At 42.5% G+C, this 14,357-nt stretch overlaps 1 protein-coding gene across 2 annotated transcripts in view; it reads right to left on the reverse strand.

Annotated features, from left to right (window-relative positions):
• The window catches only part of Jak1 (Janus kinase 1), a 148,118-nt gene that overhangs the window by 58,293 nt on the left and 75,468 nt on the right, over positions 1-14,357 (reverse strand). The window contains exons 2-5 of one of the 2 annotated variants that reach the window (XM_045150128.1): positions 10,787-10,868; positions 7,563-7,761; positions 3,159-3,282; positions 562-715 (exon numbers count right to left, since the gene is read on the reverse strand). In XM_045150128.1, the coding sequence (XP_045006063.1) occupies positions 562-715; positions 3,159-3,282; positions 7,563-7,761; positions 10,787-10,792 (483 nt within the window). In that variant the 5' untranslated portion in view covers positions 10,793-10,868. Of the gene's footprint in view, positions 1-561; positions 716-3,158; positions 3,283-7,562; positions 7,768-10,786; positions 10,869-14,357 lie in introns of those variants that run through there. The other variant, XM_045150129.1, reaches the window with a different exon arrangement.

Consider the following 14,357-nt stretch of genomic DNA (forward strand, 5'->3'; position numbering starts at 1 on the left):
GAGAGGGAAAGAAAATGGGCCTCTTGCCATTGCAAATGAACTCCAGATGCTCTGCTTTGTACATATTTTTAACGTACGTCTGCAAAGTTTACAGGAGGGTGAATGTACATGTACAGGGAAAGTGAATAGGGAAGCAGTTTACAAAGGGACATGAATAAGGTACTTTCAAACACTCTATACATAATATATAATGGAAGCATATATTACAAATATGTGCTATCTCACGGTAATGTGCTATCAGGGGATTCTTAGCTTCCTTTGCCCAACTACTAGTCTTCCCTCAATTGCGCTTCCTGTCACCTCTGCACATAAGGCACTATGACCTAGAAAATGGCAGGCAGTGTGGGAAAGAAAGGTAAGCCTGGAAATCCTACAACTGGGAGGACTGGCTATTTGGCTGAACTGTGGTTCTCCCCTGTCACCTAGGCCAGTAAGCCTAGGGCTGGTAAGAACTTCCACAGTCAGGCCATAAGGCACTCCAATTTAGCTATACAGGGAATAAGAGCCCCACAAGGCCATCCCCTACCCACAGACACCATGTCCTAGACCCAAACTTCCCACCTGGGCAAACAGATATTCCAGTGAGCTGGCATCAAGGAGAGGGGTTGCATCTGGAATCTTTTTCTTCTCGTAGCCATTTTTTTGCTTCTTTGGAGAATGTCGCCAAACAGACTGCTCATTGTCGTTGGTTCCATGCCAGTTAGTGAAGTAAAACCTGAACGACAGTAAAATAATGTCAACTGTGGTACAGGGGGCCCTGCAATTCTAGGCTGGGGAGGCATCTATCAAAAGCAGACCGAGATGATAGCTGAATTGCCCTGTAACCTTCACCATCTTGTGCCTAGAAGAGAACGACGGTACAAGCCTCGCACCCGCAAATCCCATCCTATGCCCCACTCTTCTTATTCTTGTACCATACTAGGACTGAGTGATCACAATGATGGTGCTTCTGAAACCCATGGCACCTCCCTATGAAGAGAAACACCTTCCCCCTATAACTAGCTGCTAGCCCAACAACACCTCTAGCTGTCCTGCCTGGCAGTGCTGTTTCAACCCCAACACCTTTGCATTCAAGTCCTAAAATTTCTGATTGGAGTTCTTGGCTACAATCAAAAGGTGCACAGTACAGTAATGTTTCCAGGTCCAAGACTGCAGTTATTCAACCAGTGATGTAACAGAGAACCACATAAGCACCAGCTGTGGTTTCATGATGGAAGTGAATGGTACAGTACAACTTTGTCACTTAATCCTCATGACAACTCCCCCCGCTCTCTGTTTCCGCTGAACAGATGATAAAAACGAAACCTGAATGAATTGAGGTGACCTAAGACTGTTGCCTACTACTACTTTCATCTACAACCTGCCCAGGGAAACAGAAATATATTCTAGGATGCGTGATGATGGCTATGTTAGCCAGGCTTTCACCAGACTATAGACTTGGCTCAGCTTGGGTCTCTCTTATCCACACATACCCAGAAGCAGAAAAAGAACCACATTATCGAAAAGTACTTTGCCGCCCCTGCCCCCACCACCACCACCACCAAAGGATTGCTGTTAAACTCAGATACTCGACACCGGAACCAGGGCAGGTCCAGTAGATGCTAGAACCTGGAGGAAAGTGTTCCTGGGCACAGCTTTGCCTTCAGTGGGTCCTGCCCAACAGCAACACAAAGCAACACGAAGAAGTGTGTTGCACGCAGGACAGCATTGTCACTCATGTGTAAGGGGGAATGAGCCATACACAGGATGACACTGCAGCTTTCATGTGCAATGGGGCACATGGCACACACAGGACAATGTTGCAGCTTTCATGTAATGAGGCATTTGCCACACGCAGGACAACACTGCAGTTTTCATGTATAATGAGGCATTTGGCAAACACAGAATGACATTGCAGCTTTCATGTGTAATGGGGTATGTGCCATACACCAGATGACACTGCACTTTTCGCATGTAATGGGGCATCTCCCACACATGGTACTACACTGCAGCTTTGATGTGCCATACACTGGATGACACTGCAATTTACATGGGTGACAGGGCATGTGGCCACACGGAGTACTACACTGAAGTTCTCATGGGGAACAAGGCATGTGCCAGATGCAGGAGGACACATATGCAGCAGTTTTCATGGGTCCCACATATATCTTTCCCTTCCTCTATAAAAATCTGGTAAGTTACACTTTACAATTCTATTGGCACATAATTGGATATATTCAATCATTTGTGATTTTTTAAAAATATTTAAAATTTTCACAGGTCTCTAATGTAGGATCTTGGGACCATGTTTAATGGATAACTCATCCAGAATAATTAACTATTAGACTGGAGTCTAGACCATATGAAGCAGACAGAGGTAAAAGCAACAGTGGCAGTGATGAGGCAAGATGGGCTGAAATAGCTCCAAGACAAGCAGGAGCTCTGTGGCAACAGAGGGCACGGCTGCCTGGCTCACTAGACTCTCAGTGACTAGAACCTAACAGGTGCTAAATTAATGCTTTAACAGGTAAACAACTGATGAACAATGTTGTAGTCAGTTTTGCATTGCTGGACAAACATCTAGCTAGATACAGCTTATAGGATCAAAGAGGTTTATTTTAGGCTTAGGAGCTGACTCATCTCCATATGTCCAAGCAGAGAAACATGCCAACAGGCAGCACCACAAAGCCACCACAGCTCCAACTGCTCTCCATCCCTTTAGGGTAGGACTCAAGGTCTACCTCCAAACATACTTTATGGCTGAATTCCAAAACCTGTCCCCACTAACACCTCTTCCACCTGTGCTGCTGGAGACTTAAGTTACAAGCTCAAGTCTTAATCAAAACCACCTGAGTTTATGAGGTCATACATTCAAACTACCACAGACAGACCCAGGGAATAGTAATCAATCCTGGGAGCAAAGACCTGGTAAGTTGCTTTAAAGGTAAAATTTGGTATTTTGTAATTTTCAATGGTTCCACACAGCTTATCTTCTCAGTAGCTTAGGAAAGGACTGGGAGTCTGACTGTGGGCTGTAGCATTTCTAACATACAGAAAGCATCCCATGCAAGAATACAAATGTGACCACTGGACTTCTTGGTAAATGAGTCGGGACCCAGGCCATGGCCACCCGAGCTGCATGACAAAACCAGGCCAGCACCAGCCTTGTTGTTTCATACCTCATACGATAGTGAAGCCGGAGAGACATCTTATCGTCCACAGTGATAACATGATTGGGAGCGTACCAGAGCTTGGTATTCTCATTATACAGGGCAAAGAGATTGTGGCACAGAGGAGATATACCTGAAAAAAGAGAACATCAGAGAAGTTACAGGCAGATGTAATTAGCCAACAATTTTAAAAGTATGGTAACTACAAAGGTGAGAAATTGTCTCATCTAGAGAACCTAGGTCATTTGCGTCCTCATAGCACAAACATAATTTTCAACCATGTTCACTCAGGTACAATCAGGAACCACACACCCCAGGAGTAGGCATGCAGTTCTTTGCAAACCAAATTAAAGGCAGTTAAAAATAAAAGTTAATGGGTTGGAGAGATGGCTTAATGGTTAAACTTGCCTGCAAAACCTAAGGACCCATGTTTAACTCTCCAGATCCCACATTAGCCAGACATGCAAAAGTGAGGCAAGCACAAGTTCACACATGCCCACTGGGGGGGGGGGGCGCGCAAGCATCTGGAGTTTGATTTCAGCAGCTGAGGCAGTGGCGTGCCAATTCTCTCTCTCTATGACCTATCTCATTATAGGTATCTAAGGCAAATCTTGATTAAAAGATAAAAGGCTATCTCAGAGGTTCACAGATTGCACCTGATGTGCACCTTAGCAATTCCAGTCAGAAACCTGGAGGAGTTTAGGAAGTCCTCAATCTGTGTTCTACAAACCAGGTTTAAATAATTCTAACTATGATTATACACTAAGTATGAAAAGAAGCTCCTGGCTTCTACACAGAATACATATTAAGAGAGAAAAAAGCCAGGTGTGGTGGGCACGCCTTTAATCCCAGCACTAGGGAGGCAGAGGTAGGAGGATCACTGTGAGTTCAAGGCCACCCTGAGACTATATAGTGAATTTCAGGCTAGCCTGGACTAGAATGAGACCCTACCTCAAAAAAAAAAAAAAAAAAGAGAGAGAGAGAGAGAGAGAGAGAGAGAAAGAAGATCCTGGCTTCTACACAGAACACATATTAGAATATGTAATAATAATAATGTGATTTTTGTCAGTGATTAAAATACACCATTAATAAATATACTCGAGTACTCTTTGTATTACTTTGTATAGTAATCATAAATATTTCAAATAGTATCAAAGTAGCACAAAGATGTATGTCTAACAAAGCTGTGCCTCCCCATCCTACAACCAGTTCCTTAGTAACAAGCATGATAGAAAGGGCAACTCTGAAGCCACCACTTCTGAATACATAAGGAAACTGCACAGACCCGTGATCCTGACAGGTGTAGGAAGAGAGCTGATTAACAATGATCAATTATCACTGAGATCTTTATGCCCAGCCAAGCTTCAACCTAGATACAGTACACTTAAATGAAAAACCAAAAAAGTGGGATAAATAAGGTTGTTTGTTTCCCAAATCTGACACCTGATATGAAAGTGACACTGGTAAGGCTCTTCTTTGGCCGTAAGAGCTGGGTAGTCACTCTCCTGAATGAGGACACTGGGTTGAGAAAGTAAAGATATGCTGGTATCTCAAAGCACTCTCTTCTATCCTTCTCAAGAAAGGAACAGCACACTCTACTCCTAGGGTAGAGAGAGATGGCTCAGCAGTTAAAGGTGCTTGCCTGCAAAGCCTGCCAGGCCAGGTTCAAGAGCCTAGCCACCCACATGAAACCAGACAGGTATTTGATTGCAGGGGCAAGAGACTCTGGCATATACATACATATACATACACACACACACACACACACACACACACACACTAAATACAGAAACAATAAAGAGGGACTTAACAGAGCATTTTCCCCTAGCAACAAAGTATTATCAGGACTGTTTCAAATGTGCTACAAGTTTTCACTTATAAATGATTCTGAAGACTGGCCTGGAAACCTAGCTCTTATACATAACCATGCACACACATATTTGAAGCATGATTTGTATGTAATCATTGGTACTGCCAGCAATTTCACAAGAGGTCCGATTCTAATACCTTATCTACCTATACTCACTGGCCACTAAGAGGAAGAGCAAAAAAAAAACCTTTTAATGTAAAAAGCACCAAGTACTAACCCTAATATAAACATCTTCTGAAGGCTACATGTGAGACATCAACCTAGCATTACACTTACTAGCTTTTAATCTCCTTGGTACTTGATGAGGTAGGCAAGCAGCATTCTCACCATTTTACAGACAAACTGTCCTCCTGAAATTTACTTTTATTCAAGATTATGCAGCTACTAACATTCAGACTCAAAACCAAGGTAGAACGGAGAGGGATAAAGCAATGAGACCTGATCAAACTACCAGTTAGCAAAAATAGGGAAGAAAAAACACTACCCTAATACTACTTCCAATTAATGATAACAGCTAAAATCTATATTTATGTACTTTTATTAAAATATTTTATTTTTATTTATTTGACAGTGAAAAAGGGGGAGAGAGAATGGGTGTATCAGAGCTTCCAGCCACTGCAGATGAATTTCAGATGCATGCACTCCCTTGTGCATCTGGCTAATGTGGGTCCCAAGGAATCGAACCTGGGTCCTTTGGCTTTGCAGACAAATGCCTTAACCACTAAGCTATCCCTACAGCCCTTATGTACTTTTTTAATTAAAATTTTGCAACATTCCCCCAGCCACTTTGAAAAGAGCCCACTCATCTCTATGAGAGGGGTTTATAAACAGACACCAGCTGGCTGACCCTGAAACTGCTGCCTAGTCAAAGTAACTGAGAAACATGACTTCACTTTCCCACTATTCGTTAGCTCCACCCATGTTTATCACACGTGCTGTTTGTCTACTAAGAGTCCACTATATTTTTCCCTCTAGCTCAAGCCTCTCCCTTTTTATGGGTACTCTAGTATACAAAGCACTTTAGGTAGAAAGACAAAGATAAAGGAGGAGAAGATTGGGGGGGGCAGGGGAGAGAAAGAAAGAGAGGGGGGATTTGGATAAACTGTGTCACTATCTCCACCATCCCTAGCAGTGCTGGAGGCAGGCAGGGACTGGACAAGGCACTCCATCATCACAGTGAGTTACTTCATCATCACAAGATGAATTAATTAGGTCTCTTCAAAACTGCTTTACTGCAATATAATTTACAACTATAAAATTCCTGTTTTATAGATATACTTCAATGAACCTCAGTGTATTTACTTAAGTTTCATAATCCTCACCACAGTCCAAGTGAATTAGATCTATGTCTGTGTTTCTGATTTTACTTGCCATATTAAATCAGACCAATTTCTCTGAATACAGATTACTGCCATTTCCCCATGTTAAAAGAATCTTTCTTAGGTACTCTGGTTTCGCACCTTCAGGAGGTAACAGGCTAACTTTAAGTAAGACAATCACATGGGGCGGGGAGCTTGATTTTCATTGATTTTTCTAGGTAGGCTTACAAAGGACTGGGTTTCCTCATTGTGCATGTGTCATTACAGGCAATTCTCACTCTCAAAAAACAGACTTGTTACCAGCCTCACTGTCCTTTTCATAGCCTGGCATGAGGAAGCCACAAATAACACTCAGTTTCTCATGTCAACCTCCCATCCATGGAAGAGGACAGGCCAAGGTAGCAGCAGTAGGATGGTCACACTGCTGGAGTCTTGAATGATCGCTAACATGTTAAGAAACAGTACTGTTGACCTCATACTTTGTATTAGATGCTTCACATATCACCCCATCTAGTGCCGATCTCATTTCAATCAGACAATTAAAGTGAATTAGAGGAGAAATGAGAATTGAGCCTCAGTTGGACATGTCTATAATCCCAGTACTCAGAAGCCTAAGGCAAGAGGATCAAGGGTTTGAGGCCAGGTTGTGCTACTCAGTAAGTTCTAGAACAGGTTGGACTATACAGCAAGACTGTCTCAAAAGAATGAAGCTCACAGGGCTGAGGAGTCAGTTCAGTGCTTAAAGGTCCTTGCTTGCAAAGTCTGCAGGCTTGGGTTCTATTTCTCAGGATAAAGCCAGATGCAAAGCATTGCATGCATCTATGATCCCAAATCACACCGACATTTGCAGTCTGTTTTCAGGAGCAAAAGACAAGTCTCAATGAAGGTAGAGCAGAGACACCTTGATGTTCTCTGACCTCCACATGCATGCCACTGTATGTTTCCCCATATACATAAATGCAAATAAAGTAAAATAAAATATAGTCTCACAGAAGACAAGCATTACTCCCTGGTATTCTACCACCTTCTAGTGATAAAGCAGAAATCAGCCACTGTGAGTGAAAGCAAAACTCCAGGATTAAAGTCTAATCCTGGAAGAAATAAGGTAGATCCCTGACTTTCAGAGCCCAGTTTCTTCTCAACAGAACCAAGGGGAGGAGAGACTCCATATATGCTTCTGGGCAGCATGCCACTGCAGCCCCGAGCCCAGCTTCTGGTACTCACTGCACTCCTGTGCGGCCTTGATGCACAGCTCCTCCGCAGTGTATTCTCCGCTGCCCAGGTGCAGTGGCTCCCTATCCAGCAAGTAGAAGGTTACCTCCACGCCCGGCTCAGGGGTCTCTTGCTTCACTTCAGTCTTCTTGGTACTCCTCATCTTAGCACAGAAAGCCATGGCATTGCAGTCTTCCTTTATATTTAGATACTGCATTGGGAGGAAAATGACAACTGTGATCATTGGACATACTGAGGTAGAGTTCTGGGGAGGACAGCAAGCAGCAATACTTGATACTTGATGCTTCTCTTGCACATTTCCCTACAGAAAATCAATCAGCTCAGAGATGAAAGAATTCATTATGTATGGCAGTTCACTAACTACAGAAAAATCATATTCTCAACAATGTGACATAATCTCAGGCATAATTTGAATATTTTCTATATTTGTACTCAAATTATGGTAGTAAAATATATTCTATTCTAGAGCCAATAATGTCAAAGGACTGGCTCATAATTACACTATTGCTTCCTCTGCAGGATCACGTAAGTTCTGAGTAAACTGTGCCAAGAAACAGTCTTTTAAAGTTATGTCGGTTCCCTACTAGACAGATAGCAAGCGTGGTGAAGACATGGGCCACAGTGTCTTCTCTATCTCCACACCTCCCACCCCCATCTGAGGCAGTGCACATAAAGTGACTATTTATGTAATTTACAAAGTGTGTGGAAGTGCCATGGAAGGGAATGATTAGGGTCAGGTCCCAATCACTCAGGCAGTACCTCATTCCAGAGGACAAGAAACCTTCATGTGAAAGGGTCCAAATCCACTGATGAGATGCTTTTATAAGTCAGTCATTACCATGGCTCCCAAAGGCAAGAAGGTTACAACTAAAGCAACAGCCCCAACTATTCAGCTACAGTTAAGGCCAAAGGAGGAACTGTGCAAAGTGAAGCCTCCTATAACCCTCCTTCCCTGTGCTCCAACATCACTGGCCTTCTAACCATCTCCCTGCCCCCCAGACTATTTTCTCCCTCCTGCCAATCCAACATTCACTAAAGTACTGTCTCTGTAACATAGATATCAAATCCTCTATTCATTTCTCATTATTCTACAAAGCCATTCTAAAACTATGAAACTAAGCCCTCCATCTCCTGTCCAATTGGTAGGTTTTGCTCACCTTATCTCTTATCACTGCCAGCTCTTTACTTCCTACTTAAACCCCAGAAGGCCACCAGGATTCCTGTACCTCATCCACTGTTTCTCAAGCTGCCTCACTCATGTTGAGTCCTCTCCAGGGCTACTCTCTCCCCTTGTCATAGCAAAATTCCACTTTCTTTAGAACTTAGTTCTGAACAGCACTGCCTCCAGGAAGCCCTCACTGAACCTAACCATGAGGCCAGATGCCCTCACTCCTTTGCTCCTAAACATATCACAATGCACACTAGCCATAAGGAAATGTGGTCTTCTTCTTCATGCATTTGTCATGCTGTCCATGGAGTCTTGGTCCATGAGGACCAAAAAAACTGTGCCATTCATCTTCTTGTTCCTAGTATGAAGCAGAGGCTTGAAATGATGGGTATTTGGGAGATGACTCAAGAAAGCTCCCAGAATAAGAAAGGTCATTACGGGTCAGACAACTGTCACAGCCCTCTGCACCAAACCATTTACTTGGTATACTAGCTGCTCTGGAGAGGGGAAGGGATAAGTTCAAGAGAAGAACATGTTCCAGATACACCTCACTACTACAAACTGGAAGCGTTCGAGTTTAACCATTTGATATTCAAAACAAATCTGGAGGCCAGAGTCTTCTGGAAATCAGACTGAAAGAGTATGCTTATAAGCTTGTAACTGACCCTGTAATTCAGATCAGCAGGCAAGACAATTTTTCAAAATTTAACATTTCGTTCCTAAATTGATCCCACATTGAAAAATTCTAAGATGGAAAAAAACAGTAGCTCAAAGCCCGCTTTTACAAGTGAGACAGATCTTTGTCTTGGAGATTCTTTATAGAAATGACAAAGAAAGTTTGTAAAGACAGACTTTGTAATGGTTCATTTCTGGTTGTCAATGTGACAGGATTTAGAATCACCAGGAAAACACATTTCTTGGCATGTTTGTTAAGGAGTTTTCCAGAATAGATTAACTGAGGTGGAAAGACCCATTTTGACTATGCAGAGTGCCACACATTCCATGGGCTGGTCCTGGAATGGCTTTGTAAAAGGAGAAAGACGGCTGAGCAGCAACATTCATCACTCTCTGCTTCCTCTCTATAGATTGAATATAACCAGCTGCCTTGAGCTCCTGCTGCCATTGCTTCCCTGCCATGATGAAATGTGACCTTGAATGATAAATCAAACTCCTCCTCCTAACTGATTGTTTTTTTTTGGGGGGGGGTGAGGTAGGATCTCACTCTAGCTCAGGCTGACCTGGAATTCACTATGTAGTCTCTGGGTGGCCTCAAACTCATGGCAATCCTCCTACCTCTGCCTCCTGAGTGCTGGGATTAAAGGCATGCACCACCACACCAGGCTACCTAACTGATTTTTGTCAAGTATTTTGGCCCAGCAAAGAAAAGGTAATTAATATAGTAATATGTATGGAAATGAGTAGGCAAGTATGCTAATTATACAAGCCCAAGGGTAGGGCAACTGTCAGAAAGACCCACAGAAGACCCTATGATGGAGAGGGCCCACTACACACAGTATGTCAACAGCTATGGAAGAGGATGGCATAGAGCCATAATCAACACTGACAATGCAAGTGAGAAAGCACAGAAGGCACCAAGAGTCCTCTGAGTGATATAAGATCTAAAAGAACATTAAAGAAATTGTTAACAGTGGTGGCTATATAGGGAGAGTACATAAGGGAACTTAGCTTGTAATCTACTTCCAATAATGTTATACTTAAACTGGGCTTGGTGGCACACACTTCTAATCCCAGCATTTGGGAAGCAGAGGTAGGAGGATCGCTATAAATTTGAGGCCACCCTGAGACTACAGAGTGAATTCCAGGTCAACCTGTGCTAGAAGTAGACCCAACCTGGGGGTGAGGGGCAGATTTCTTTAAACTTTTGTAGGTCACTGGCAGGTTTGGGATCAAGCTTCAGAAGCCAGGCACAGTGATACAGCCTGTAATCCCAGCACTAGGTAAAATAGAGCAAGAGGATCTCAAGTTCAAAGCTAGCCTGGGCTACACAGCAAGACCCTGACTCAAAAGAAAAAAGAAAACCACATACCTGCATTTATTCGCAGTCCAGTGTCCCCCAAAAGACAGATAAGATTTTCTTCCTTATTTTTTAAAGCACATTCAGAGTTGAACTAGAAACAAAAATAAAGAAATCAGCTCTGAGGTAACTAGATCTGAAAATAAGAGAACATTGTCGCTAAGGAAACAACTCAAATTTAAAAAGGCAGGAAAAGACATTTGGAAGAAAGAGAGGCTAAGGAAAAGCTGGTAGGGACATTAAGAGGACAACAACATATTAGGGCATAAAGGTCAAAGAAGATAGTATCTTCACTGCTCCAAGGAAAGAAGTAACTTTTGCTTTTTGGTGTAGTATACTGTCCAAAATAGTGACAACCACCACCACCAACTTCTCTCCTTTCCCCAAAGGTATGAACTTGTAGAATCTACTTATTTTTGTCTGTAAAATGCTACCATAATTACTGATTCAGAACTGGTTTCCAAGTTAACACAGATGTCTCAATTTTCTTTCCTTTTATTCAGAACTTTTATCAGAATTTGGTTGCAACCCTGCTGTTGTATGGCAAACAGCAGTGATATAATGAGGCAAAAGATGGTAGGTCAGCTCTGAACTGGGCAGACTGCAGTCCCTTACTGTCAAAGGTAGCAGACAGCACAAATGAAGCCAAAGGAATGCATACTTCTTCTTTTTTTTTTTTTTTCCTGGAGAAATTCTTTTTTTTTTTTTTATAAATTTTTATTAACATTTTCCATGATTATAAAATATATCCCATGGTAATTCCCTCCCTCCCCACCACCACACTTTCCCATTTGAAATTCCATTCTCCATCATATTACCTCCCCATTACAATCATTGTAATTACATATATACAATATCAACCTATTAAGTATCCTCCTCCCTTCCTTTCTCTTCCCTTTATGTCTCCTTTTTAACTTACTGGCCTCTGCTACTAAGTATTTTCATTCTCACGCAGAAGCCCAATCATCTGTAGCTAGGATCCACATATGAGAGAGAACATGTGGCGCTTGGCTTTCTGGGCCTGGGTTACCTCAAATATAATACTTTCCAGGTCCATCCATTTTTCTGCAAATTTCATAACTTCATTTTTCTTTACCGCTGAGTAGAACTCCATTGTATAAATGTGCCACATCTTCATTATCCACTCATCTGTTGAGGGTCATCTAGGCTGGTTCCATTTCCCAGCTATTATAAATTGAGCAGCAATAAACATGGTTGAGCATGTACTTCTAAGGAAATGAGATGAGTCCTTTGGATATATGCCTAGGAGTGCTATAGCTGGGTCATATGGTAGATCAATCTCTAGCTGTTTTAGGAACCTCCACACTGTTTTCCACAATGGCTGGACCAGATTGCATTCCCACCAGCAGTGCAGAAGGGTTCCTTTTTTTCCACATCCCCGCCAACATTTATGATCATTTGTTTTCATGATGGTGGCCAATCTGACAGGAGTGAGATGGAATCTCAATGTAGTTTTAATCTGCATTTCCCTGATGACTAGTGACGTAGAACATTTTTTTAGATGCTTATATACCATTCGTATTTCTTCCTTTGAGAACTCTCTATTTAGCTCCATAGCCCATTTTTTGATTGGCTTGATTCCTTATTATTTAACTTTTTGAGTTCTTTGGATATCCTAGATATTAATCCTCTATCAGATATATAGCTGGTGAAGATTTTTTCCCATTCTGTAGGTTGCTTCTTTGCTTTTTTCACTGTGTCCTTTGCAGTGCAAAATCTTTGTAATTTCATTAGGTCCCAGTGGTTAATCTGTGGTTTTATTGCCTGAGCAATTGGGGTTGTATTCAGAAAGCCTTTGCCAAGACCAATATGTTGAAGGGTTTCCCCTGCTTTTTCCTCTAGCAGTTTCAGAGATTCCGGTCTGATGTTAAGGTCTTTAATCCATTTGGACTTAATTCTTGTGCATGGCGAGAGAGAAGAATCTATTTTCATCCTTCTGCAGATATATATCCAGTTTTCAAAACACCATTTGCTGAAGAGGCTGTCTGTTCTCCAATGAGTATTTTTGGCATTTTTATCGAATATCAGGTGGCTATAGCTACTTGGGCTTGCAACTGGGTCTATTCTGTTCCACTGAGCTACATGTCTGTTTTTGTTGGAATGCATACTTCTTGACATCCACTTAGGTGCTTCTCACAGCTCTGGGTGACTGTGTTGGAGAAGGTTCTCCGCAATGGGCAGGGTTTTAGCAAGAGCACTGACAGTGGCCAGGGAGGAACCCAGTGTGGATCTGGATGTGATGGCTATAGTGTGGCAATTCTGACGTAAGTATTTTTATTGAGATTCAAAGAATCATTATACCTTCAACTTGTTAAAACTATTGCATGGTCAATGTTTGAACTGTATAGACAGACACCCTGTCCTGTACCACAATGACAATGAGCCTTTAACTAAGCACCAATGCTTCATTCTGTCAGAAGCAGGGCTTCAAATGCCACATTCATTCAATGAGAACCCTTGTGCAGCCTGCATGTCACAACCTGTCTAGATGAGGAACAACAAAGACACAACGAAGACAAAGGTCAGTATGTTTTCCTGCCTACATGAACCTCACCATCTGTAGAACAGAATCAAAGAGAGAAGCGCTGACTGAAGGCATGGGTGGGTGACACTGCTTGAAGCCCAGGTAAGCAGTTAACCAGAAAGCTTAAAGGTGATGTGTATGGAGGCAATGGGCACAAAGCCAATGGGGAAGGGGGCACAAGCAAAGCAGGAGCATGTGCAAAGACCCTGGAGAGGCAAGACGCTAGTCAAAGGTAACCATCTACAATAAACGATGCTTACACCTGGGCACAGAGCAGCAGTGTGCTAATGACTCACTGCCCAGTGTTCCCACAGTAGCTTATTACTTCTGGTACCAGGGAACTCCATGTTTTTGAGAATATAAGGAAGGCTCAAAGGCTCAGAGCCCTTTAGGGAAGGAAGATGTAGGCTTCTTGCAGAGGGGCTACCACATAACATAACCATTTTTTTTTAAATTTTCTTTTTGGTTTACTTTTATTTATTTGAGAGCGACAGACAGAGAAAGGCAGAGAGTGAGAGAGAGAATGGGCGCACCATGGCTTCCAGCCACTGCAGACAAATTCCAGACACGTGTGCCCCCTTGTGCATCTGGCTAACGTAGGTCCTGGAGAATCGAGCCTTGAACCGGGGTCCTTAGGCTTCACAGGCAAGCACTTAACTGGTAAGCCATCTCTCCAGCCCAATATAACCATTTTAACATGCAGTTTTTTAATGTGCCTCATTACTCATGTGCTACTTTAGTCGTAAGAGTCAAGGTCCAACTAAAACAATTAGCCTTCTTCTAGAACAGCATGCTATGAAGACCTATAACCACAGAGATTTGGAGTACCCATCCTTTGTTCTCTTCAACAAACAACATTATACTAAAATCATGAGGCAACTCACTTCCAAACTAACCTGCAATGGTGCTGCCGCTGGCACTGGTGACGGGTGGGCACTAGCACGGCATTAGTTTGTGAGGCTTAGACTTAGCTCTACAGAAACAGGAACAGCATGTTTCCTAAACACTCAACAATTACTGTGATGCTACATGTTGAAT

The sequence above is a fragment of the Jaculus jaculus genome, chromosome 5 (assembly GCF_020740685.1).
Source record: "Jaculus jaculus isolate mJacJac1 chromosome 5, mJacJac1.mat.Y.cur, whole genome shotgun sequence".
Taxonomy (NCBI): Eukaryota; Metazoa; Chordata; class Mammalia; order Rodentia; family Dipodidae; genus Jaculus; species Jaculus jaculus.